Source organism: Canis lupus, chromosome 17 (genome assembly GCF_003254725.2).
Source record: "Canis lupus dingo isolate Sandy chromosome 17, ASM325472v2, whole genome shotgun sequence".
Taxonomy (NCBI): Eukaryota; Metazoa; Chordata; class Mammalia; order Carnivora; family Canidae; genus Canis; species Canis lupus.
The window spans coordinates 21,457,615-21,481,074 of record NC_064259.1 but is presented as its reverse complement, the minus strand read 5'-3'; the positions used below and the strand labels follow the sequence as shown (position 1 = coordinate 21,481,074).

The window sequence follows — 23,460 nt, the reverse complement described above, 5'->3', positions numbered from 1 at the left end:
ACCTCACCAAGTTGGTGCTTCTCAAACAGACTACCTGGAATCTTGTTAAAATGCAGATTCAGACTCGGTAGTTCTGGGGCAGAGCCTGAGATTCTGCATTTCTAGCAAATCTTAGGAGATACGCATGTTGCTATGCAAGGACCATGCTTAAGTAGCAAGAGACTGGTCCAGGGGTCAGCTTTTTCTGTAAAGAACAAGAGTAAATATTTTAGGCTTTGGGGGCCCTACGATCTCTGTGAAATACTTAACCCTACCGTTGTAGCAGGAAGTGGCCACAGATACAAAGTAAACACCCACAAATGGCTATATCTCAATAAAACTTTATTTACAAAAAGAGTCAGTGGCAGGACTGACCTGGCAGTGTAGTTTGCTGACCCTAGGAATGTCCATCTACCTTGGTCGTTGAATGGATTGATACACAGGTATTCTGAAATAGGATCCTTTCCCTGTCATCCCACATTCATGCAACTGGATCTTAATTGGTGAGAGTAAAATCAAAATTCCATGTGCAAACCCTTTCTGTTTTCTAGCCCCCACTTCATCAACCTATTTACCATGCTATGGAACAGTCCCACCCCTTCCTCCCTTTAAAATGGTTCCACTGGGATCCCTGGGTGGCGCAGCGGTTTGGCGCCTGCCTTTGGCCCAGGGCGCGATCCTGGAGACCCGGGATCGAATCCCATATCAGGCTCCCGGTGCATGGAGCCTGCTTCTCCCTCTGCCTGTGTCTCTGCCTCATTCTCTCTCTCTCTCTGTGACTGTCACAAATAAATAAAAATTAAAAAAATAAAAAATAAAAAAAATAAAATGGTTCCACTAAGCCTGTCTTCACACTCACAGAGAGTCCCACGGAAATGCCAATGACAATCACCCTCTTCTTCCCAGCAGCCACCTAGGAGAGGAAGATGAGTGAGACAGCGCCACAAGGAACTAGAATACAAACCTATTGCGTGGGGATGTTGGGGTCAGCACTGGAGGAGGGAATGGGCTGTGGCTGGAGTGGGGGCTTTTATATCATCATGACAAGGGACAGACAGAGGTGTCTGGTTGACTGGCGACTAGTTAAACACATACCTTTTTCAGTTCTTCAATCCCGTGCAGGGCACTGTCTTCTGTCCCCTCCCTAGATGCCACCACAGACCTAAGAGGACAGACTCCAGGTCAGTGGCACTGGTTTGGAAGCAGAAGTCTATGGTATACTAAGACAGAGAACGGACTGCTTTGAAAGAAGGGACTGAGGGAAAAGCTATCATAGACTGAATACTCTCTATTTGCTAGACGCCATGATCAACACTCTATAGGGCTGAAAAACTCACATACCTACCTGCACTGCTCTGGTCAGGTAACACATGTACGTGAAGTGGGCCAAGTGTAAGGCAACAAGAATGACAGGGACCAAGCAAGCTGGACACAATCTTCACCTAAAAGTCTTCAAATGAAACTTCCAAAAAACACTATCCAGGCCACACAAAATATTCATAGGCCAACTTGGCTTACCTGTCACCTCCTGCAATGAGGTAGGTGTAAAGAGGTTTCTGTCCTAGACCTTTCATCAGCTGGTTAAAGGAGACCTGTCACGGGCGAGAGGACATGAAGTAGTGATGACAGGGAAGGAAGCGATTATCTTGGATTTTTGACACCTAGAGGGTAGGGGCTGTATAGGGATTCCCTTAGACCAGTGCTTAAGCCAGTACTGCTGGGAATCTGGCACTTAAAATGATTGATTGGGGGTGCATGGGCTGTAGAGACATGAGTAATAGTGGGGCTCAAGTGAGTTCAGAAGGTATGGGGCTCCGTGGTAAGATCTAGCTGTTGGAAGAGAGGGCTAGAGGGGACCACCTAGGAGATTAGCTATGATGAGCTTTATGGTCCTGAGAGTCACCCAGATAAGGCAGAGGGAGGATGGGGATCAGGGTACTCACCGACATGAGAAATGCCATCCTGCCAGAGGTACCCCCTCCACTCAGCACCACCAGTCCCCCCTCAGGCTCCTGAGAAAGGAAAAGAACACCTATGTCACCAGGGCCTAGCTCAGGTTGGGGGGAAGCATATTCTTTCTTTGTCAACAGCAGAAGAGCAATCGTGGAGACTGCTTAACCCTCCTCTTACGACAAAAGGAAATAGAACATGGGCAATATGGTGTCACAGAAAGAACACTGTTTTTGAGAACGAAACTTCAGTCTGACTCCCAACTCTGGCTTAGCTACTTATTCCAACCCTGACTTGTTCCAGGAAGGACTGAGAGCAGCTTTGTCATCAACCAACCAATCAATTAAAACAATGTTCCCCAGCAATCACTAGCTGGATATATTTGGGCAAGCTACTGTGATTGTTCTTTGTTTTCCTATCTGAAAAAAAAAAAAAAAATGGAGACCATAACACCAATTTCACAGAGTTTTGCAAAGGTAATGAGTGGGAAAGTACAATGTCAATTATAAAGTATTACGCAGGTAACAGTTATTATAATTACTGTTGATTAATAAGATGACAATAAAGATCCCAAAGGGAGGACTGGGAGAAAGGAGAACTGCGATGGAGCAAAATGAGAAAGGGAGGTCAAGAAAAGAGAAAGGTGGAGGGAGCAGAAGTTCAGGAGGAGGGCAGATGGAGAGTCTGTACCTTCAGCACTTCCTGAACTTTTCCAGCCACTTGTACCATGGTAGTCAGAACTGATTCACTATACAGTCGCTGTAGGGAACAGGCAGAAATCAGGAGCCAGGTAAAGGACAGAGGATTTGGCACGGGGGTGGGAGTATGGGTGTAACTGGTGAAGTGGAGGGGCCCTTGGGTCTCAAACATCAAGGACCGTGGTCTGAGAGAGCAGACGTTAAGATGTGGTTGGAGTTGGTATCTTTATTTTCAGTGGCCAGGGCATGGGTCTGGGTCACCTGGTATGTGGGCATGATTTGCCCCTCCTCCTGGAAGATCTCAGCATCACATTGCCCCAGCAATCGAACAATTTGCTCGGCGTCTGCTTTGTCCAAGTCCTGGGTCAGTGGATTTGACTTCTCTGTGATTGGCAGGGCTGCCTCATACCCAGACAACTGGAGGGAAAGGGGCACAAGAATACAGTCAGGAAGCCAAAGCCTCATTCATGCCTGCTGATCTGGAGGTAAGAGTGGCAGCAGACACAATGTTTGGACACACACACACACATCCACCCCACCCGAGGATTTAGCCTGCGCTCGGTACTCTGGGCCTAATAGGGGCAGAAGATCAGGAAGGAAGATGAGAAGGAAGAGAGGGAGAGTAGAAACCCAGCATGGAGGGAAGTCCAGACGAGACATGATTCTAGGAATCAATGCAGAAAACCGACATGTAGAAGGGGGTCTCACCTCCCACTTGCCAGGCTCTGGGGTCTCAATCACATGTTGAAATCGTTTTGTGCTGGGCATGGTCACACGCTGTGGACACGCTGTCGTGCCTGCCTCTTCAGCCACACAAACCCTTCTGTCACGCTAACTGCTTCCAGCTGGCAGGGCCTTATCTGAGCTACAGTGATGATTAACCCAAGTATCCTGGCCTCTCTGAGCACCACCCCCTCCAAGCACCACTTCCTGCACCCTTTCCTGGTCAGTAGACCCCCCCCCCCCCCCCCCCCCCCCCCCCCCCGCCAGCCCTCTGATCACCCCAGGGAAGCTCCTGGGGTTCCTCTGGGCATGTATGCAGACCCTCTAGCTTCAGCTTTGCCCCTGAGGGGGAAAACCTGAGGTTCATTACTCTTAACCTTTGGATACAATGACCTCTTCTCTGGATGGCCTAAAACCTGGAAGTGCAGGATAAAACCCAGGCCCAGGCCCAGGCCCAGGGCAGTGAGAATCCCTGAGCAAGAGTGCCCTGGGACCAGGATGCATCAGGAGGCCAGAGATCAGGGTCCTCAGGGACAGCAGAGGTCAGAGGACCTGGGCCATGGTTTGATCACATGCTCAGAACACACAGTCCTCCCTGCTCCTCTTGCTCCATTTCACTCTTTCATCTCAGAAGGAAGGCAACAGAAGCTTTGGAGCCCCAGGGGGGCACACGATGAACTGAATATTAGAGGCAAAAGTACCACAGAAATAGAAATGCTGCAATGAGAATTAGAAACCAAAGCATCTGTCCTAAATATAACATTAGCCAACATTTATTTACACTGAACCATGCACTTTTCACATAAGGTATCTCATTGGATACATCAACACTAAGAAGATGATATTGACACCCTCATTTTTCAGATGTTGAAACTAAGGCTCAGACAAGTTAGGTCATTGCTGAAGATCACACAGTTGACAGAATTGGGACTCACACCCAGGCTGTCACTCCAGATCTCATGAAATACCTGAAAGATTTACATGTTTGTTGAATGAATGAAGTAACTAACAGATTGGTACAAATTAATGATAATCCTTGACTCACACAGTGTCATAAATAAGATTTTTTAAAGACATTCCCCACCATTGTCTCATTCGATCCTGCCAACGGCCCTATGAGGTTCTGGACGCTCTGATTTTAGGAAACCTGACACTCGGATGACCAATTTCTCGGCGCCAGGCAGTAAGTGGCAGAGCTAAGACAAGACCGTAGGTCGCTGCTCTTTAGATTCCTCCCTATAAACCCAGCAATCTCAATCGCTGTATCTCCGGCTCTTCACACGCCAGGACACATAGGTGATGCTCAAAAAATATTTGCTTAATAAATTCAAGAATGAATGAGAGAGCGAAGAGAATCAATATCACATTATGAATGGGGAAGAGATTTAAAAGCTGACGCAGTCTACAAGTAGGAGATTGTTAGAACAATTCTCTCCGCCACGCTATCCCCTCCCGCAGGGGAGGTGGAATTCTCCTCCCAACTTGGCTAATTCCACCCTGGGAAGGAGGGGCCCTCCACGTGTCGGAGACCCTCGCACCCGCGGCTCTCCCCACGCCCCCGCAGGCTCCTGGGACCCAGCCGCGAGCAGAGGCAGGGGGACCCGAGAGGCCGCCAATGGGAGGGTCGTGGGAGGAGCCCCGGGAGAACGGGGTCGGAGGCGGGGGGGATGAGGGGGATGACGGCGGCGAGAACCCCAGCGGGGCGGGGCGGGCCGGCACGTCCCGCTCGGGCTGCGGCGGAGCGAGCCGGGCCAGCTCTGCAGAAGGCGGCGGCTGGCTGGCCGGGACGGTCACATCCCGCTGCAGGGGCCGGCGGGGCAGCCGCACTGCCTCCCGCACCGGGACTCAGGCCAGCGGCCAGGCCGCGCCGGCACCGCCCCCTGCCCGGAGACAGACTACGCGGCCCGTCCGAGCTCCGGGGGCCCCCGCAGCCCCGCGGCCCGCTCCCGCTACGCCTCCGCCTGCCCCCTGCCCGCAGCTCGGTCCGCGCTGCCCGCCGCGCCGGGCCCGCGCCGGGATGGGGTAGGGCCAGCGCCACCGCGTCGGGCGATGGGCCGCCCTCTGGGCACCGAGCAGCCCCCCGAGGCCTGACAGACCACGAGGACCGGCGGAGGTGGGTGTGGGCTGGGCAGGGCAGAGCCGCCCACTGGGGACGCCCGGGTGATGCGGGGGCGGGGAAGGCGTGGGGAGAAGGGGGGCTCCCGGGCCGCTGTGGGCGGTGGGGAGCCCGGGACAGCGGCTGCCACCGAGCCGTTCTGGGCAGTCCTTGACCCCCGCCCCCACAACTCCTGCCACCTCCAGGAGCCCCGCCTGGATGTCAAGCGGATGCCCCGGTGCCTCCCAGCGGACTCGGTGGGGACCATGGCTTCGCTGATGCCTCTCTCCCCATATTTAAGCCCCACGGTCCTCCTGCTGGTCAGTTGTGACCTGGGCTTTGTGCGAGCAGGTGAGTAAAGGGGTAGTAGCATCAACCAGAGCTAGTCCGCCGGTGGAACCTGTTAATCTGTTAACTCTGGCACCCACAGACCGACCTCCCTCTCCTGTGAATGTGACAGTCACTCACCTCAGAGCCAACTCGGCCACTGTATCCTGGGACGTCCCAGAAGGCAACATCGTCATTGGCTACTCCATTTCCCAGCAAGTATGAATCACCCTTCTGCTCCCTCAACCTGTGTCCTTGGATCTGTGAACATTCCTTCAGTTGCCCCCACCCCAGACCTCAGCTCACCACCTGGTGGTGGGGGAATCTGGGAGCGGGTGTTCCCTGGCTCCGGCTGCCCTTCTCACCCTTACTCTGTGGACTGCTTGCATGTTCAAGAGTCCTGGGACTGGTGTGAGACTGCCCTCCTGTCCCATCATCTCCCTGCAGCGACAGAATGGCCCTGGGCAGCGTGTGATCCGGGAGGTGAACACTACCACTCGGGCCTGTGCCCTCTGGGGCTTGGCTGAAGACAGTGACTACACAGTGCAGGTCAGGAGCATCGGGCTCCGAGGAGAGAGCCCCCCAGGGCCTCGGGTGCACTTCCGAACTCTCAAGGGTTCTGACCGGCTACCCTCAAACAGCTCAAGCCCAGGTGAGGGTCTCAGCTATTCTCCACCCCCGAAAGCATTGGATTCCCTGGCTTTTTTACCGGCCTTCAGCCTGTTATGTTCCCCCAATCAAGCAGCAGTCTAGCTTAGATGAATAAAAGGATGATTTAACTCATCATACTGCCAAGAAACGCAGGGAAAAGGTTGGCAGGGGACTGGGTATAAACAGGCTGATAATGAATCGTTTGGGAGAAGGGCTTAACCAACCTCAGTTCACGGCCACCACAGCCTGCGTGAGTACTCACCCACAGCCTTCCTGCTTTTTGGTCTCTAACTACCTGTCCACCAACAGCTTCCTAGAGAGGCTAAGAGAGGCAACCCTGTGATGGGTCGGTCTGCCCCGACACTAGTCCCCAGACTCTCCATCCTTACCTGTCTGCAGAGAAGAGCTCTCTAGCAGCTCCCCATAACCTGGAGGCTATCTCCTCCTCCTCAGGTGACATCACAGTGGAGGGTCTGGATGGAGAGCGACCCCTACAGACGGGGGAAGTGGTCATCATTGTGGTGGTGTTGCTCATGTGGGCTGGTGAGTGAGCAGCTGGACCGGGGACCAAGGACCGGGGAGTGGGGCTCAGTGCAGGAGGGAGGTGGTGAAGGAGAGAAGAGATAGGGAGAGATTTTGAGTGGGGAGATGCTTAGTCGAGGGGGGTGAGCAGAAGTTTGAGGAGAAAGGGTGCGTGGGTGGCTTCATGGCTGAGCATCTTCCTTTAGCTCAGGTTGTGGTCCCAGGGTCCTGGGATCAAGTCCCGCATCCGGGTCCCCACAGGGAGCCTGCTTTTCCCTCTGCCTATGTCTCTGCCTTTCTCTCTCTCTCTGTGTCTCTCATGAATACCTAAAAATTAAAAGTCATAAAAAAAAAGTTTGAGAAGAGGAAGATTAAGAGGGTGATGCTCACACGAGTACTAGAAATTCAAGGGTTCTCCTCTCAGGTTTTCTAGAAACTCTGTGGGTATCTCACTGCCCTTCACGGCTGTGAGTAGGGAGGTCAAGATCAAGGTGCAGATTGTATTGTTGTGTTTCAGCTGTAATTGGGCTATTCTGCCGTCAGTATGATATCATCAAGGACAACGACTCCAACAACAACCCCAAGGAGAAGGGGAAGGGGCCGGAACAGAGTCCTCAGGGAAGGCCAGTGGGGACAAGACAGGTGATGTGCGGTGAATGAGGGAGGGAACGGTGATCTTGCTTCTAGGAGCAGCCAGGGAAAGGGAGAAGGCCAAAGAGGGGTAGGAAAAGAGGGAAGATGGATATTTGGGATGCAGGCGGCTATTTCCTTCCTGAAATCAGAGACTCAAGCCTTTTTCTTTTACAGAAAAAGTCACCGTCCATCAACACCATTGATGTATGAGTGAAGAAACAGAACCAGAAAATGGATGCACTAACAACCTGGGGATGGGATAGGGTCAGGGAGAGCTTCAGGCAGTGATGTGCCCAAGAGTGAAGGATCCCACAGTTTCCCAGAGGGTAATGACACTCCCACAATCTCAGGCCTGGTATCCATCCTCTTTCCACTGTGAGCAGGGCCAGAAGGTAGGTCTCTTAGGGTCTGTGCCCCGGGACCTGAGGAATGGCTATCAGATGGGATATGTCCTTCCATCCCCCAGATCCAGGGGAGAGTCACTTGTTCAACCATATCCCACTAGGTCCCAAATGGGGCCCCCATTTCACCTGCATCAGGACTCTTGGCATCCCCAGCTGCCCCCACATCTTGCCTCTGGGTCTCAGAGAGGGGTGTTTCTTTGGCTACTTCCCCTCCCCCAGCAATGAAAAGGAATTGCCTGGGTCTGGAGGCAGATGCTGCACTGCACTACTCCAATGTCTTCCATGGAGCCTCAGGTGCTCCCCTCTCACCTGGTAGCCCATTCAGCTGCTGGTGATCTCAGCCCTTGGACATTTTTCCAATAAAGGTTCTTGGACAAACTGGAGCTGACTGTATGGTATACCGTATAGTATGTTGAAGACATTTCCCCACTGTCTCTCCCTTGACTACAAGGGCCTCTCACACCACCACCAACTCGACAGGAGCACTCTGATTTTAAGGTGTTATTTTGATTCTCTAGCCTGGGAGGGGGTGAGGAGGAGGCCAGAAATGGGTATAGAAAACTAGAGCCCTACTTCCTTTTGTTTTGTTCAGTGAGAAGGGGGGAGAAGCAAAAGAAAGGAAGATACCAGTTCTCCTGCACCAGGGGAAGTGAAAAGTTATACCACATGAGAGGGGTCAGTAACCTTTTAGGTTCACTGCCCACATTGATAACCAAGCTCTTCACCATTTATTCCTCCGATTCCTCCATCAAGCCTGAGTCAATTTCCAGAAAAGGACTGAATAGTATCTTGGGACAAAGGACAGAGCAGCTATACTAATGGATCCATGTGCTCCTATCCTGTGCATTCCCATACCTATTCTTCCCTGCCCTCTGGCTTTCCCTTTTGTCTGTCTCTGTTCATCCGGTCAAAGTCAATAATAATTGTAAAGTGTAAATGAGTTTATATTCACTCTCTGCCACTACATCCAGAGGAGGATTATGGAAATAAAACTGAGGGATTGGAATTCCCCTGTCAAAAGACTTATACTTTGGGTTCTGGGGCTACTTGTTTCCTGTATAAATAGGGGCTTTCCTCTACTCTTCCCTAAATACCAAGGGGCTGGGGGGGATGGTGCCAGTGAGAGAAATATCTATTGACATTTGCAACCACGGTGGGGGAAAGGCTTCAGAACCCAGAATCTGCTTGGACAGCATATGCTACCCTTTCTGGAGAAGTATAGGTCTTCTCAGCTTCAGATTTTTCCAGAGGAGGTATAAGAATAATTCTCCTAACTCGCCTTTTCTGCATCTCAGGCTCTGGTATGTTACAAGAATTTAGAACAATAATTCTGAAAGGGACCCCAGATCCCTTTCAGAATTATTGATCTATACAGATCAAGAAGTCAATATCCTTTTTACTTAACCAAGCTCCAACCCCAGTTATCACAGGACTTAATCTTAGGCAATCGGGCGAGCCAAGCTCCGGTTTGCCCTCTGCCTTGAACCACAAAAGCATCCCGATCTGGGCAGCAGTCTTTAATCCACTGCTACCTAATTGTATAGTAGCACCTCTCATTGGCCACTGGTTTCAAAACACTCATCTCTCAGACTCTGGACACATCGTTTCTTGGGATGGAAGTAGCACAGAGTATAAGAAGCATGGCATGGAGACAGGGAGCTAGGAGTTCAGAACGAATACACAGGGTGTTTAAAAGCACCAGCTCAGGCTTGAATCCCAGTTATAGCCTTTACTATTAGTTTGGGTAAGTGGCCCCTCTAATCCTGAGACTCCTGGTATGTAAAATGGGACTAATAATGCCAACCCCTTCAAAAGGCAGCTTTGAGATTGAATGAGATGATGCACAGTACCTGGCAGGCGCATACTGAGTATTCAGTTAGCAATCATTATTAGCCAGCCTTGCGATCCCCTGCGAGTCATATAACCTATTTGGGTTCAATTCCATCCGCTGCAAAACGTATGGAAGCAACTACCCTGATTTCCTCCGAGGTAGTGAAGATCAAAATAATGCATTCAGCCACACTTACTCGCAACACAGCGCGAGAAACACCGCGATTACGTAGGACCTCGAGGTGGCCTAGGACTCGTGGGCGTGGCTTGAGCTTGGGTTTGCAGGCAACGCCGGGATTGGCTCGTTAAGGAGAGGATTCCATCCCTCTCGTTGTCCCGCCCTAGGCCTCACTGCGCCTGCGCACGTTCTGTTTGCATCGCCGCGAACCTACGTGGTGACCTTGCGAAGTGTGTTGCGCCCCGCTCGCATCTGCGTCAGCGGCAGTCGCTGCGGCTGCGTGGCGGGTTGTCCAGGTAACCACGGGAGTTGTCGCTGACTGGTGGCAGCTGAGAGGCAGGTGTTCGTCATGCAGTTGAAGCACCTGAGGACCCTGCTGAGCCCTCAGGTGAGGAGTTGCGTGCCTCTTCCCTTCCCCGCCCGCCTTAACGTTGCAAAGAAAAGGGGGAACTGAAATGTCACGATGTTGAGCGCCTACTGTATGCGGAAGACTGAAGGCTCTAAGGATGATTCGACTCTGCTCGATAGTGTGCAGTAGGCGAGACGGGCCTCTTAGCCTCGGTAGCTTTCATGCCCGTTCATTTAACTTCAGTTGTGGACGAGGAGGCCCCGTGGTGGGCGCGCTTGTAAACTACGAGCCTAAGTCTGCACCCAAAGAAACGAGGGCTCTAGGTGCAAGCCCCAGAGGAGGGGTGCAGAAGACCTCACGTTCATTCTGATGATGAAGATTTCAGATTCAGAAGAGGCGGGGCCCTGGGGGAGGAACCATGCTAAAGAAAGGCTGCGTTTTGGAGCTGGGAGACCAGAATCCAAGTCCCAGGGCCAGCTCTACTTTAAATAAATGACCCAATACCGCTGACTTTGGCCCTCGTCACACAAAGTCTCTGAGTGGAAAACGGGAGTAACAATAATTAGCAACCTGAGGGGGATTTGGAGGAAGAGTTAAAGGAAGTAATGTACACAAAGGCCATTGCAAACTTAAAAGCAGTATTAAAACTGATAGACAAGAGAGGAGAGCAAAATTCAAAGGACAAAATCATACAAAGCTAGTGAAAATATCTGTCACAAGTGAATGTTTAATAGGTAGCAGGGCAGCATTAGTTGTTAAGATTGTGGTTTGTGGAATCAGACATACGTGGACTTAAATCTTGGTTCTGCCACTTCTAAACTGTGTATGTAAACCTGAGCAGATTACTTAACCTTTCTGAACCTCAAGTTTCTGGTTGTAAGATGTACCCAAAAATGGCATCTGTCTCAGCGTTATGAGGTAAAAGGAGAGTGCATATTAAGCACTTATCAAAGTGCCTAGCCTGTGGTAAGATCTTGTTAAAGATTAGCTTTCATTATTCTGTTCCCTACCTCATGTAATCCTTACGACTGCTGTGAGGAATCAGGAAGGCTTCACAGAAGATGTGGCATTAGAACAGAGGGAAATGGGGATCCCTGGGTGGCACAACGGTTTGGCGCCTGCCGTTGGCCCAGGGCGCGATCCTGGGGACCCGGGATCGAATCCCACGTTGGGCTCCCGGTGCATGGAGCCTGCTTCTCCCTCTGCCTATGTCTCTGCCTCTCTCTCTCTCTCTCTCTCTCTCTCTCTGTGTGACTATCATAAATAAACTGAAACTTAAAAAAAAAAAAAAAAAGAACAGAGGGAAATGAGAAGAAAAGAGAAGTGTACTCATTGGCTCAGTAAACTGCCCCTGAAAATGTAATTTAAAGATTTCTTTACCCTAATGGAATTATTGAAAATGAAAACCTCCTTCAGTCTTTGAAAATAGGATGTCATGATGCAGGGAAGGGCGAATGCCCAGAGTTGGCAAAATGATGAAGGAAGATGAACAATGGTTATTGAGGAGCCCTTCAAACCTAATTTAATCAAGAGTTGGAGGGTGGTGAAGGTGGTGGTGTGGCTATATTCTGACTCTGAGAATTTTGATAAAGAAAGCATTTTTTTTTTAAATCTCTGACTTCACAGGTAAGTGGATTAGGAGTGAAAATTAACAAAGTTTGAAACCAGAGCTCTAGAGCCCAAGTAATTAATCATGCAATTGGAGCAGAAGCTAAATGTTTAATTTCAAGGAGGGAAATCCTTAGTGCAGAACCATTAAGTGAGGACCAGGGCTGGTGGCAGACAGATGTGGCAAAAATAATTCACTGGGAGATGGTCACTTCTAAATTGGGCTTCTGTGCAGTGCATAGTCCTTGGGCGGGGGAGGGGGGATCCAAAAAAACTAACCGGGCGGCATATTCATCCTAAGTCTCAACTCTAATTGTCTTACTCCCTATTCTGGAACTTTCACTGTCTCTCCCTTTCCCACGAAATAAGCCCAAACTCCTTGGCCAAATTTCAAAGATCTTTCTTGAGCTGGACTCACTGTCTTTCCTGCCTTACCTCCTCTGTTCTATTTGCAAGGTAGTTGCAGCTAAATTAAATTATTATTTCTTTTTTTTTTTTTTAATTTTTTTTTTTAATTATTATTTCTTGACCAGACTTGCCTTTGCTCATATCATTCCTTCTACCTCAGATAATTCCTCTCACTTAACTGCATCCATTCTTCAAAGCTTAAAGTTGATCATTTATTTTTTTCAAGATTTTATTTATTCATGAGAGAGACAGAAAGAGAGGCAGAGACACTGGCAGAGGAAGGAGAAGCAGGCTCCATGCAAGGAGCCCAATGTGGGACTTGATCTCGGGAATCTGGGATCATGCCCTGAGCTGAAGGCAGATGCTTAACCACTGAGCCACCCAGGTGTCCCAAAGTTGATCATTTATTTTATTTTTTTTTAATTTTTATTTACTTATGATAGGCACACAGAGAGAGAGGCAGAGACACAGGCAGAGGGAGAAGCAGGCTCCATGCACCGGGAGCCCGATGTGGGATTCGATCCCGAATCTCCAGGATCGCGCCCTGGGCCAAAGGCAGGCGCTAAACCGCTGCGCCACCCAGGGATCCCCCAAAGTTGATCATTTAAACATAAAATTACCTTAGGCTTCTCCAAACTATTACCATGCTTTGTATATGCCTCTCTTACGGGAGTTTTCCTGTTTTTGTACCCATCTTTTTTTTTTTTTTTTAAGATTTCATCCATTTATTCTTGAGAGACACACAGAGAGAGGCAGAGACATAGGCAGGGGGAGAAGCAGGCTCCCTGTGGGGGAGCCCAATGCGGGACTTGATCCCAGGACCCCAGGGTTCATGTGCTGAGCCAAAGGCAGACGTTCAACTGTTGTTGAGCCGCCCAGGTGCCCCTGGTTTTGCTCCATCTTATTAGCCTGGGACAAGGACCATGTTTTGTTCTTTGTCCCCCTCTCAGTTCCTGGCCACATGCCTTTCTCAATAAGGTATTCAAAAAATATTGAATGAATGACTAAAGACCAAAACTTATTTTTTTAAAAAGACCTATCAGACCAATTGAATTTATTTCAGTAGCAGTCCTAGGATATGAGAGAGTGAGGCCATTGCAGGGGCACATTGGTACAGTTGATTTAGCATGCCACCTCTTAGTGCATTTGCCTAATAGTTTGCTAAAGCCCCTTGTTCTCCTGGTCCAGGGTTTTATCTTCTTGGAGACCAGGATGCATCACAAACATCTGTTTATTTTAAGGACTATGATGAGGAAAATTGACCAAATCACACTAGAACTAAAGGAACTAGAAAACTTTTGTTGTTCTAGAAGAGCATCTAGGTTTATTTTTTCCCCCCGCTGTCTCTGCAGGATGGAGCTGCGAAGGTGACCTGCATGGCTTGGTCCCACAACAATGCCAAATTTGCTGTCTGCACAGTGGACCGAGTGGTGTTGCTATATGATGAGCATGGGGAGCGGAGAGACAAATTTTCCACCAAACCAGCTGACATGAAGGTGAAGAGAGTACTCTGTGTGTACTTAACCTGTTGATGGGGCCTTAGAAATCTGGAAAACTTCATAATTGACTCCCCAGCCTTCGGCATTGGAAATGGCCTGCCTCTTCTTTTCTCAGGACAAATCCCTCAAGCTCATTATAATCACACATATACCTCTTCTTCTCTTTTCTCTTTCATATGTACTCATTACTTTTTTTTTCTTTTTTTAACCCTTAGTATGGCAGGAAGAGCTATATGGTGAAAGGCATGGCTTTTTCTCCTGATTCCACTAAAATTGCCATAGGACAGACCGACAACATCATCTATGTGTACAAGATTGGAGAAGATTGGTGAGAATAGAGACTGGGAGATGGGGTGACCTAGAAAAGAAGGAGAGGGCAGGAAGAAATGCCTCATTGGGGAAGGGGGAGTGGAGAAGATGATAATCCAAGCTGGGACATGGACAAAGGCCCTCTAGAGCCTGTCGTTGCTTCCCTACCTTTGCTTGCTCCATGTGTTCTGAGATCCCATCCCTGGTGGAATCAGCCTAAGGTCAATATGAGGGCCTGTGAGGTTCTGGAGAGACCACGGTGGTAGAGCATCTTTGTTATTGTTCCAAAGCTGCTCAGGCTACATCTTATGCCTCCTTTCAGGGCTCCTGTGGAATGGTAGGAAACACTAGGGGAGCAGGGAAGGTGTCTGTGCTCTCTTCCCTTCCCCCAGCATCATATGTGGCAATTTATTTATGAAAGTGTTTTTAATATGCTTTCCCTCCTTTTATTTGGCAGGGGTGACAAGAAAGTCATCTGTAACAAATTCATCCAGACGGTAACGTCCAGACCTGTTTCTGGGAGATTAGGATGAACGAACATGTATCAATATATCTACTTACAAATTAACCAGGAGTTGCATTTTTTTAACATATGAATCTGACTTTTCCAACTACAAGGATGGTGCTGCCTGGCTGCTCATCCTCATTTACTTTCCTCCTTGAGCCCAGTTGTGTCTTCTCCCCTATAGGCAACTGGGGTGGTGGCATGTGGCAGGGGGTTCAGTTTGTTAGAAATGTGATAAACTACATAGACAGGATTATCCTTTTCATGATTTTCTTCTTACAGAGTGCTGTCACTTGTCTGCAGTGGCCAGCGGAGCACATCATTGTCTTTGGACTGGCTGAAGGGAAGGTAACAGAGGAAGAGAAACACAGGAGAGGTGGTGGGTGGAGATAATGGTTCTGGAAAGAGAAATATGGTTAAATTTCTCCCTTAGGGTCAAGTTGTGTATTGGGGGAGAATACAGAAGGACCAGTTTTTTTGTTATTTATTTTTCTTTCTTTAGGATCTTGGTGGGATTGAAAGTAGCCCAATCAGACTTGTATCCATTTTCCCGTTTCCAGGTTCGTTTAGCAAACACTAAAACTAATAAATCATCTACCATCTATGGGACAGATTCTTACGTGGTATCACTGACAACAAAGTAAGTAAGGAAGATCAGTATCCTAAGAGCTTGGAATTGTAGGAAGAGGTGATGCGGATGTTGGGACTGGGACACTGTAATATGGAAGGTGAAGAGGACTGGTAGGACTGGTAGCAGGAAGGCCAGATAGGCTGATGTTTGACAGAGAAAGGGGATTCCTTGGTGAGACAGAATAATCTCTTTCCTTGACTCCTCTTCCCCTTTTTAGTTGCTCTGGGAAAGGAATTCTCTCTGGTCATGCAGATGGCACCATTGTTAGATATTTCTTTGATGATGAAGGCTCTGGAGAGTCACAGGTATGATTAAAGCATGCTGTGTCATGGGGTAAGGAAGCCCAAGACCCCTTCTAGAGGAGGGCAGACATTAAGATTGATGTGCTAGGGGAGGTAGCTAGAGGAGAGAGGTGGGAGGGGGGCCATTTGGATACAGCCACAGAGAGAATTTGTGTTCAGGAGGCTAGAGCTTAATACTTGTGGGAAAGAGGGAGTCAAGTGGAAGGGATTCTGAGAGTAAGGGAAAGTAAAAATTATTCTCATCTATGTAAAAAGTATATTTATGTATACAAATTCATAAGGGAAAAAAGTCATTTACTCTCGAGAGGGAAAAGATGGGGGATAAATGAAATGTTCATAATTTACTCTCTATAATTCTCTGTTGTTTGAATACCTTATATTAAGAATTATTTGCATAGGGCGCCTTTCTGGCTCAGTTGGTGGAGCATGTGAATCTTGATCTCAAGGTTGTGAGTTCGAGCCCCATGTTGGGTGTAGAGATTACTTAAATAGCTAAAGCTCAAAAAAAAAAAAATTACTCATGTAATAATTAAATTTATTTCCCCTAAAAATAAGAGTCATATGCTCCCTGTGGGCCTACCCAACGTTGGTCAATGTCTAGGATATCTTCCTTGGAGGCTTTATAGATTTTTTTTTAAAGGACTCCAACATGTATTTTGAGGCTTCCTCTTGAGCACAATGTCAATAAGCATGTATGTATGTCATACATATGTGTGTGACAATATAAAACAGAAAGACAATTTGTGAAGTCCTCCAGATTAGGATGTGTTGGTGTGGGAAAATGTTGAAAGATTTACACAGAGTAGGATGATCAGAGTGAGCGTGTTAGGTGCTAGAAAGGAGAAATGCCCAACTGGAGCTGTCAGAATTAGTGATTGAAATGCTCCCCTTCTGTCTTAGGGGAAGTTGGTTAACCACCCATGCCCACCCTATGCCTTGGCTTGGGCAACCAACAGCATCGTGGCTGCAGGCTGTGATCGGAGGATTGTGGCCTATGGGAAGGAAGGCCATGTACTACAAACTTTCGATTACAGCCGTGACCCTAATGAGCGGGAGTTCACCACAGCCGCCGCAAGTCCTGGAGGCCAGTCTGTTGTGTTGGGAAGTTATGACAGGTGGGTCCCTTTCCATGTGCATCTTTTGTCTGCTTTCCCTATGTACACTCTGCTTTAGCCAGTTATTCTCAACCAGAGTGGGAAACTGGATGAGAATCAAGTGGATATTGAAAGAGATCCTCAACTTTTAATTCACACACTTCCTTTTTCCTGCTCCCACCATCCGTTGGCACTCTGGCAGTTCCAGAATGCACCAGGATTTTGTCTCTGTGCCTCTCTCTGGGACTCCACAGTCGAATTCATCTCTATTCTCTTTGTATGACTATTGCCTCTTTTCAGACCACTGGCTTAGTGTTTGTCACATTATTACTTTTTTAAGATTTTATTTATTTATTCATGAGAGACACCGAGATAGAGAGGCAGAGACACAGAGGGAGAAGCAGGCTTCATGCAGGGAGCCAGATGTGGTACTTGATCCCGGGACTCCAGAATCACACCCTGAGCTGAAGGCAGATGCTCAACCACTGAGCCACTCAGGCGTCCCATGTTTCTCACATTATATTACACTTTGTGTTTATAGCTATCTGGCAAAATTGAGATGCCCTTGAGAAGAGGACCTATTCTTTTTTTTTTTTTTAATCTCCAGTGCCCAAATTAACATCTAATATATAACCTATACTTAAATGTTTGGCGAATGAATGGAGGGATGGATGGAACAGTAAATAAACAGCTAGGTCTGGGTCTTCTCTCATCAGCTTTGTCAACCCTTTGTCAATCTCATGTGTGTTTCCTCCTTCCTTTTTCTGTTTCTTACTGTTTCTCTTTTCTTTTTCCTTATTTTTCTATTGCTGACAGCTTATTTTTCTCACCAGCTAAGATCTCCTTTTTGTTTTCTCCGCTCCCATCATTCTTACTCCATTTTACTTTTGACTTGGATTTTCCCAGCTTCCTTCCTTTGAACCTTTTTGTCCTCTCCAGTGAAATTACTTAGCTTGTGTGTTCTCTTTTACTTCCTTCTCTAATACAGCAAGACTCATCTCCTTCAGTTACCCACCTATTTCAACTCTTTTGCTCAGCCTCCGTTTCTTCTAAAAACCACCTACTTAATTTCAGACTTCGGGTGCTCAACTGGAGCCCTCGAAGAAGCGTCTGGGAAGAGGCAAAGCCCAAGGAGATTGCCAACTTATACACCGTCACTGCCTTGGCCTGGAAACGGGATGGCTCACGACTCTGTGCGGTGTGTTTCACTAGTAGTCCCTTTCTGCATGGGTGACTTTCTCCAAACTAGGAAAAATCCTGCCTTCTCCTAAAGCACTCTGTCCTGAAACTAGAGAATCTCCTCTTCCCTTTTGACTCCAACCTAAAAATATGACATTAAAGGCAGGAAAGAGAAATTCACACTTTATTGGAAGCCAAAAGAGACAAAGAATTCTGTAGGCAGGGCTGATTTCTCCCTTTCATCCCATCACTATCCTTGAGTCCTATGGTTGCCACCTCTTCCCATCTGGTACTTCCAAAAACTGCCAGCCCTTTTACTGCCAACTCTTCTCTAGATTCTAGAACCTAGGTTTTGAGAATGTCTCTAGATATCCTCCCCATGCCTGTTACCTTTTATGTTCTCAACCTCCCTTCTAGGGCACACTCTGTGGTGGAGTGGAACAGTTTGACTGCTGCCTCCGGAGGAGCATTTATAAGAATAAGTTTGAGTTGACGTATGTGGGACCTAGCCAGGTAAGCAGCTGATAGCCTGCTATGCCAAGATCTTACCAGCGTTCATTCATCCTTGTGATGCTTTCTTGCCTTCTGGACACAGACAGTGTCAAATTTAACCCCTGGCAGAGCCGTTCTAGAGAACAGAATGTGTTGGGCAACTTTCGAAGTTATTGTACTTCCGGCTTATTATAAGAAAAGATTTAAACACCAGACCTAAGGGGTACAGAGATTGCCACTTACATCTTCCTAGTTTAAAATTTTACTACTGGGATCCCTGGGTGGCGCAGCGGTTTGGCGCCTGCCTTTGGCCCAGGGCACGATCCTGGAGACCCGGGATCGAGTCCCACATCGGGCTCCCAGTGCATGGAGCCTGCTTCTCCCTCTGCTTGTGTCTCTGCCTGTGTCTCTGCCTCTCTCTCTCTCTCTCTCTCTCTCTCTGACTATCATAAATAAATAAATTTTAAAAAATAAAATAAAATAAAATTTTACTACCTGGAGTGTCTGGGTGACTCAGTGAGTTAAGTGTCAGACTCTTGGTTTTGGCTCAAGTCATGATCTCAGGTTTGTGAGCTCAAGCCCCGCATCAGGCTCTGGGCTGGGTATGGAGCCTGCTTAGATTTTCTGTCTCCCTCTCCCTCAACCTATTAACTGTCCCTCTAAACAAAAAAAAAAAAGAAAGAAAAAAAATTTTTACTACCTATATGCAGTCAATTGAGGAGCTTAGAATTATGCACGTAAATAGCATTGCTTTAGGGCCTCTGAACTCACTGTGTATGACGTTGTAAGGTAATTCTTAGTTTCTGAGACCACTTTTCTCTTTTCTCTACCTCTATCCTTTTTTCATTCCATTTATTATTTGTTGGTCTCTTCTTTTTTTCTTTTTTTAAGATTTTATGTACTTTAATTATAGAGAGAGCATGAATGTGGGTAGGGGGAGAGGGAGCAGCAGGCTCCCCAGTGAGCAGGGAGCCTGATGTGGGGCTCAATGCAGGGCTCGATCCCAAGACCCTAAGACCATGACCTGAACCAAATGCAGATGCTTAACCAACTGAGCCACTCAGGCGCTCCCTCTTGTTTTTCTTTAAGATTTTACCTTTAAGTAATTTCTACACCCAACATGGGGCTTGAACCCACAACCCTGAAATCAAGAGTTACATGCTCCTGGACTGAGCCAACCAGATGCCCCCATTCTTTCATTTTCTATCCATTCTCTATGTGTGAGCACTGTTAGGTATTGAGAATACAAAGATAATTATCTGTAGTATAGTGTTCCTTAATCAAGATCATTCTAGCAAAGGAAACAGGTTTATGAAACGACAGTATTGTACATGTGATTAAAGTAATCACAAACACTTTCACAAGAGGTATAGAGATGTAGAGAGAATGATTGGTTTTGCCCCATATGTATTATATATTATGTGTTATAAGTATCGAGAGAATCTTTGAAAGCATAAATAGTAAAGCACCATGTGAATGTGAGGTGTTATTTTTACCAACAATAACCTAGGCTAGGTAATATTAAAGATATTAGCTTTATTAGTTTGATACTGGAGTGGAGAAGGGGCACAGCATGTTCACCCCTCTTTGGGATTGGGAGATCAGACTTGTACCTTCCAAGGTGATTGTGAAGAACCTGTCATCGGGGACCCGAGTGGTACTCAAGTCACACTATGGTTATGAAGTGGAAGAGGTGAAAATCCTGGGAAAGGAACGTTATCTGGTGGCCCACACATCAGACACACTGCTGCTGGGGGACCTGAACACTAATCGCCTCAGTGAGGTAGGAACCATGAATGGAGGGGTGGGAATCAGTATCTTGAGTTGCTACTTCAAGGGAGCCAGGGTCCTGAGGGAGAAAGATATAACATGCTGGGGTTGGGGAATTCTGGAATGTGAATCCCCACCATTGGGCTATTTTTACCTCATCTCTCAGAGACCGAGAAACGTAGGGTAAAATCTGACCCAGCATCTCTTTTGTGCAATATCAAGACTGTCCTGAACTCAGTCTCTCTGCCTCCTCCCCTGTCATTCTTTCAGCATTGTCTTGGATAGTTATCCACATTGTTCCTTATGTCTTCTCCCTCCCTTACAGGTTGCTTGGCAGGGATCTGGGGGCAATGAGAAGTATTTCTTTGAAAATGAAAATGTGAGTAGAGCTTGATTAACCATCACCATCTCAATAAACCTCCTTCTAGCTCCTATGTCAGAAGGATAGCAAATGGCCAGGGGTTGAGAAGAGAGCAGATAAAGAAGGGAGAGTGAAGTAGGCAGAGGAACAGAATAAAGAGAAAAGTGGGAGTCACTTTGAACTAGCAGGATACCTCCCTCTACTACTTTGGTCTCTCTCTTCATGTAAACTTCCCACCACATGACTCTTCCATTCATCCCCAGGTATGTATGATCTTCAATGCTGGAGAGCTAACTCTAGTGGAGTATGGGAGTAATGATACCCTGGGTTCTGTACGTACTGAGTTCATGAACCCCCACCTCATCAGGTAACCCCAAAAGGTTCTCTAAATTTTTGAAACCTAAAAGAATTCCTTTTTTAACTTTTAACTCGTGGTCCTGAAGATGAATCTAAAAACTGCATCCCATGTGTTACTTCGGGGCCCTTGATAAACATCTTGATGGCCCAAGCTCATTCCACCTTACCTCACCCTTCATGTTTCAGCGTCCGCATTAATGAGAGGCGTCAGGGAGGAATGGAAGACAATAAGAAATTGGCTTATCTTGTTGATATTAAAACTATTGCTATAGGTGAGTAAGACTCTCTCATAATTCTGATAACAAAATAGATATTTACAATACACTTCCATATCACAAGATTGTGTACAGTGGAGAATCCAGGTTTCTGAGAGGCACCAGGTAAATATGTGACCCCGCTCTTACAGAGGATATGTGAAATGTACAAATCCATGTCTGTGAGTTTGTATCTAGATATATAGATACAGATACACTGTTACATATATTGGCCTGTCCATACAATTATTCCTGTTCTTTAGGCATGTATCTTAGGGTTGGAAATTATAAATTTAGAGAGGAAACATTCGTGAATTTATGAATTTTCCTGTTTAGATTTCCTAGGATAATAGACAATTACAACTTGAAGGGGACTTATTTTCTGTAGACTTTGTCATTAGTAGCCAGTGATGACAAACTTTATTTGAATTTCACAAATGTTCACATAAATAAATCTTTTGTATATTAATAGTTAACTCTGTATCATGAAATGTTTTAAGCACAGAAAAATGCATATAGAATAGCATAGTATTTCCTAAGAAATATAGGGAATAACATATCCATATAGCATAGTTGGTAAGAACAAGGGTCTGGAGTCAAACCTCTCCACTTCTGTGTGATCTTAGGTAAGTTCCTTACCCTTTCTATATCTCAATTTCTTCAACCACAAAATGGGGATAAAAATAGTAACTACCTTTAAAAAAATAGTACCTATCTTATATGAAAAGCACTCAGATTAATGTCTGGCACATAATAAGCAACAAATGTTAGCTATTAATAATATTATTATTACTTGCGTACCCACACCCAGTTCTATCATGTCCTGACCTTTCATTATATTTACTTTGGATCTTTTAGCTCTTCTCTTATTGAGGGACATGTAAGTTGGTTTTTCACTGTTTCTACTATTTTGGTTCTCTAAGATTTACACCTAGGTGGAACTGCTGAATCATAGAAGAGGTACATCTGCAATTTCACTAAATATTTCCAAATTGCTCTCCAAAGAGATTGTACCAATTTACATTCCCACCAACAGTTAGAGGTCCCAGTGTTCTGCATTCTCTTCAATACTCAGAATTGCCTGATTTCATAATTTGGCTCAATCTGACATACATGAAATAATATCTCATTGTATTAATTTCTGTTGTTCATTTGTTCATTGGCCATTTGGATTTCTTCTTCTGCGTATTGCCAGTTCTTATCCCTTTCCTATTTTTTTAATACTTTATTTATTTGAAGGTTTTATTTATTCATGATAGACATAGAGAAAGAGAGAGGCAGAGACACAGGCAGAGGGAGAAGCAGGCTCCGTGCAAGGAGCCTGATGCGGTACTCGATCCCGGGACTGCAGGATCGTGCCCTGAGCCAAAGGCAGGCGCCAAACCGCTGAGCCACCCAGGGATCCCCTCCCTTGCCTATTTTTAAGATCAGGTTATCTCTTCCTTATTGACTTGAAGGATTTCTGTGTATGTGCGTATCTAGCCTTTGATGGTCATTTATATTGTGGATATTTTGTCTTAGCCTCTTTTAGTGTTCAGACATTTTTAATTTTAATGTGGTTCATTTAATCACTTTTTTAAAAAAAGATTTTATTTATTTATTCATAGAGACACACAAAGAAAGAGAGGCAGAGACACAGGCAGAGGGAGAAGCAGGCTCCATGCAGGGAGCCTGACATGGGACTCTATCCCGGGTCTCCAGGACCACGCCCTGGACTGAAGGTGGCGCTAAACCCCTGAGCCACCCAGGCTGCCCATTTAATCACTTTTTAAGAAATAGTTTGTGATTTTTGAGGTCTTGTTTAAGAAGTTTCCTTGAGGCACCTGGCTGGCTCAAAGGAGCATGTGACTTTTGATCTCGGGGTCATGAGTTCAAGCCCCATGTTGAGTGTAGAGATTACTTAAACAAAACTTTAAAAGAGAAAAAGTTGGGCAGCCCCGGTGGCGCAGCGGTTTAGCACCGCCTGCAGCCCAGGGCATGATCCTGGAGACCCTGGATCCAGTCCCACGTCGGGCTCTCTGCATGGAGCCTGCTTCTCCCTCTGCCTGTGTCTCTGCCTCTCATTCTCTATCTGTGTCTCTATGAATAAATAAATAAAATCTTTAAAAAAAATAAAAAAGAAAAAGTTTTCTACTCCCTCCTTTAATTTTTTAAAATTTACTTTCACCTGGAATTAATTTTTGTGCATAATGTGGGTATAGATCATGTTTTACTTTTTCCATGTTTAACCATTTATTGGAAGTCCATTCTGTACTCACAAATTTGTAATGTCACCTCTTATAAATCAAGTTTCCAAATATATGAGTCTGTTCTTAAGATACTTTTATATTTCATGAATTTTATATATCACAT

General features: G+C 46.6%; 3 protein-coding genes and 1 long non-coding RNA gene across 5 annotated transcripts in view; 2 read left to right on the top strand and 2 right to left on the bottom strand.

The window, feature by feature from the left end:
- The window catches only part of GCKR (glucokinase regulator), a 31,256-nt gene extending 27,750 nt beyond the window's left edge, over positions 1 to 3,506 (bottom strand). Inside the window, 7 exon segments of the mRNA XM_025454327.3 lie at positions 839 to 892; positions 1,075 to 1,141; positions 1,498 to 1,571; positions 1,923 to 1,991; positions 2,620 to 2,688; positions 2,889 to 3,044; positions 3,336 to 3,506. Coding sequence (XP_025310112.2) covers positions 839 to 892; positions 1,075 to 1,141; positions 1,498 to 1,571; positions 1,923 to 1,991; positions 2,620 to 2,688; positions 2,889 to 3,044; positions 3,336 to 3,395 — 549 coding nt within the window. The 5' untranslated portion in view covers positions 3,396 to 3,506.
- A 1,607-nt stretch (positions 3,507 to 5,113) lies between these two features.
- FNDC4 (fibronectin type III domain containing 4) lies at positions 5,114 to 8,365 on the top strand. Of its 2 annotated transcripts, XM_025454329.2 has the most exons (7): positions 5,309 to 5,463; positions 5,652 to 5,796; positions 5,876 to 5,991; positions 6,220 to 6,424; positions 6,877 to 6,966; positions 7,463 to 7,587; positions 7,753 to 8,365. In XM_025454329.2, exons 2-7 carry the CDS (start codon positions 5,676 to 5,678, stop codon positions 7,786 to 7,788), a joined length of 693 nt encoding a protein of 230 aa, XP_025310114.1. In that variant the 5' UTR covers positions 5,309 to 5,463; positions 5,652 to 5,675; the 3' UTR covers positions 7,789 to 8,365. The 2 variants fall into 2 exon arrangements, with proteins under 2 accessions (XP_048952045.1, XP_025310114.1); XM_049096088.1 differs by lacking the exon at positions 7,463 to 7,587 and having other exon boundaries at positions 5,114 to 5,463.
- Positions 5,873 to 6,877, bottom strand: LOC125752851 (uncharacterized). Its single transcript, XR_007403314.1, has 2 exons — positions 6,686 to 6,877; positions 5,873 to 6,033 (listed from the first exon to the last, which is right to left on the bottom strand). It is a non-coding gene; the product is annotated as an uncharacterized LOC125752851 (long non-coding RNA).
- Positions 8,366 to 10,161: 1,796 nt separating the features above from the next.
- Positions 10,162 to 23,460, top strand: part of IFT172 (intraflagellar transport 172) — a 37,514-nt gene continuing 24,215 nt past the window's right edge. Inside the window, exons 1-14 of the mRNA XM_025454331.3 lie at positions 10,162 to 10,378; positions 13,708 to 13,851; positions 14,070 to 14,182; positions 14,621 to 14,660; positions 14,951 to 15,016; positions 15,229 to 15,308; positions 15,517 to 15,604; positions 16,502 to 16,716; positions 17,770 to 17,893; positions 18,292 to 18,387; positions 19,988 to 20,149; positions 20,462 to 20,515; positions 20,761 to 20,864; positions 21,041 to 21,126. Coding sequence (XP_025310116.1) covers positions 10,340 to 10,378; positions 13,708 to 13,851; positions 14,070 to 14,182; positions 14,621 to 14,660; positions 14,951 to 15,016; positions 15,229 to 15,308; positions 15,517 to 15,604; positions 16,502 to 16,716; positions 17,770 to 17,893; positions 18,292 to 18,387; positions 19,988 to 20,149; positions 20,462 to 20,515; positions 20,761 to 20,864; positions 21,041 to 21,126 — 1,411 coding nt within the window. The 5' untranslated portion in view covers positions 10,162 to 10,339. The remainder of the gene's footprint in view (positions 10,379 to 13,707; positions 13,852 to 14,069; positions 14,183 to 14,620; positions 14,661 to 14,950; positions 15,017 to 15,228; positions 15,309 to 15,516; positions 15,605 to 16,501; positions 16,717 to 17,769; positions 17,894 to 18,291; positions 18,388 to 19,987; positions 20,150 to 20,461; positions 20,516 to 20,760; positions 20,865 to 21,040; positions 21,127 to 23,460) is intronic.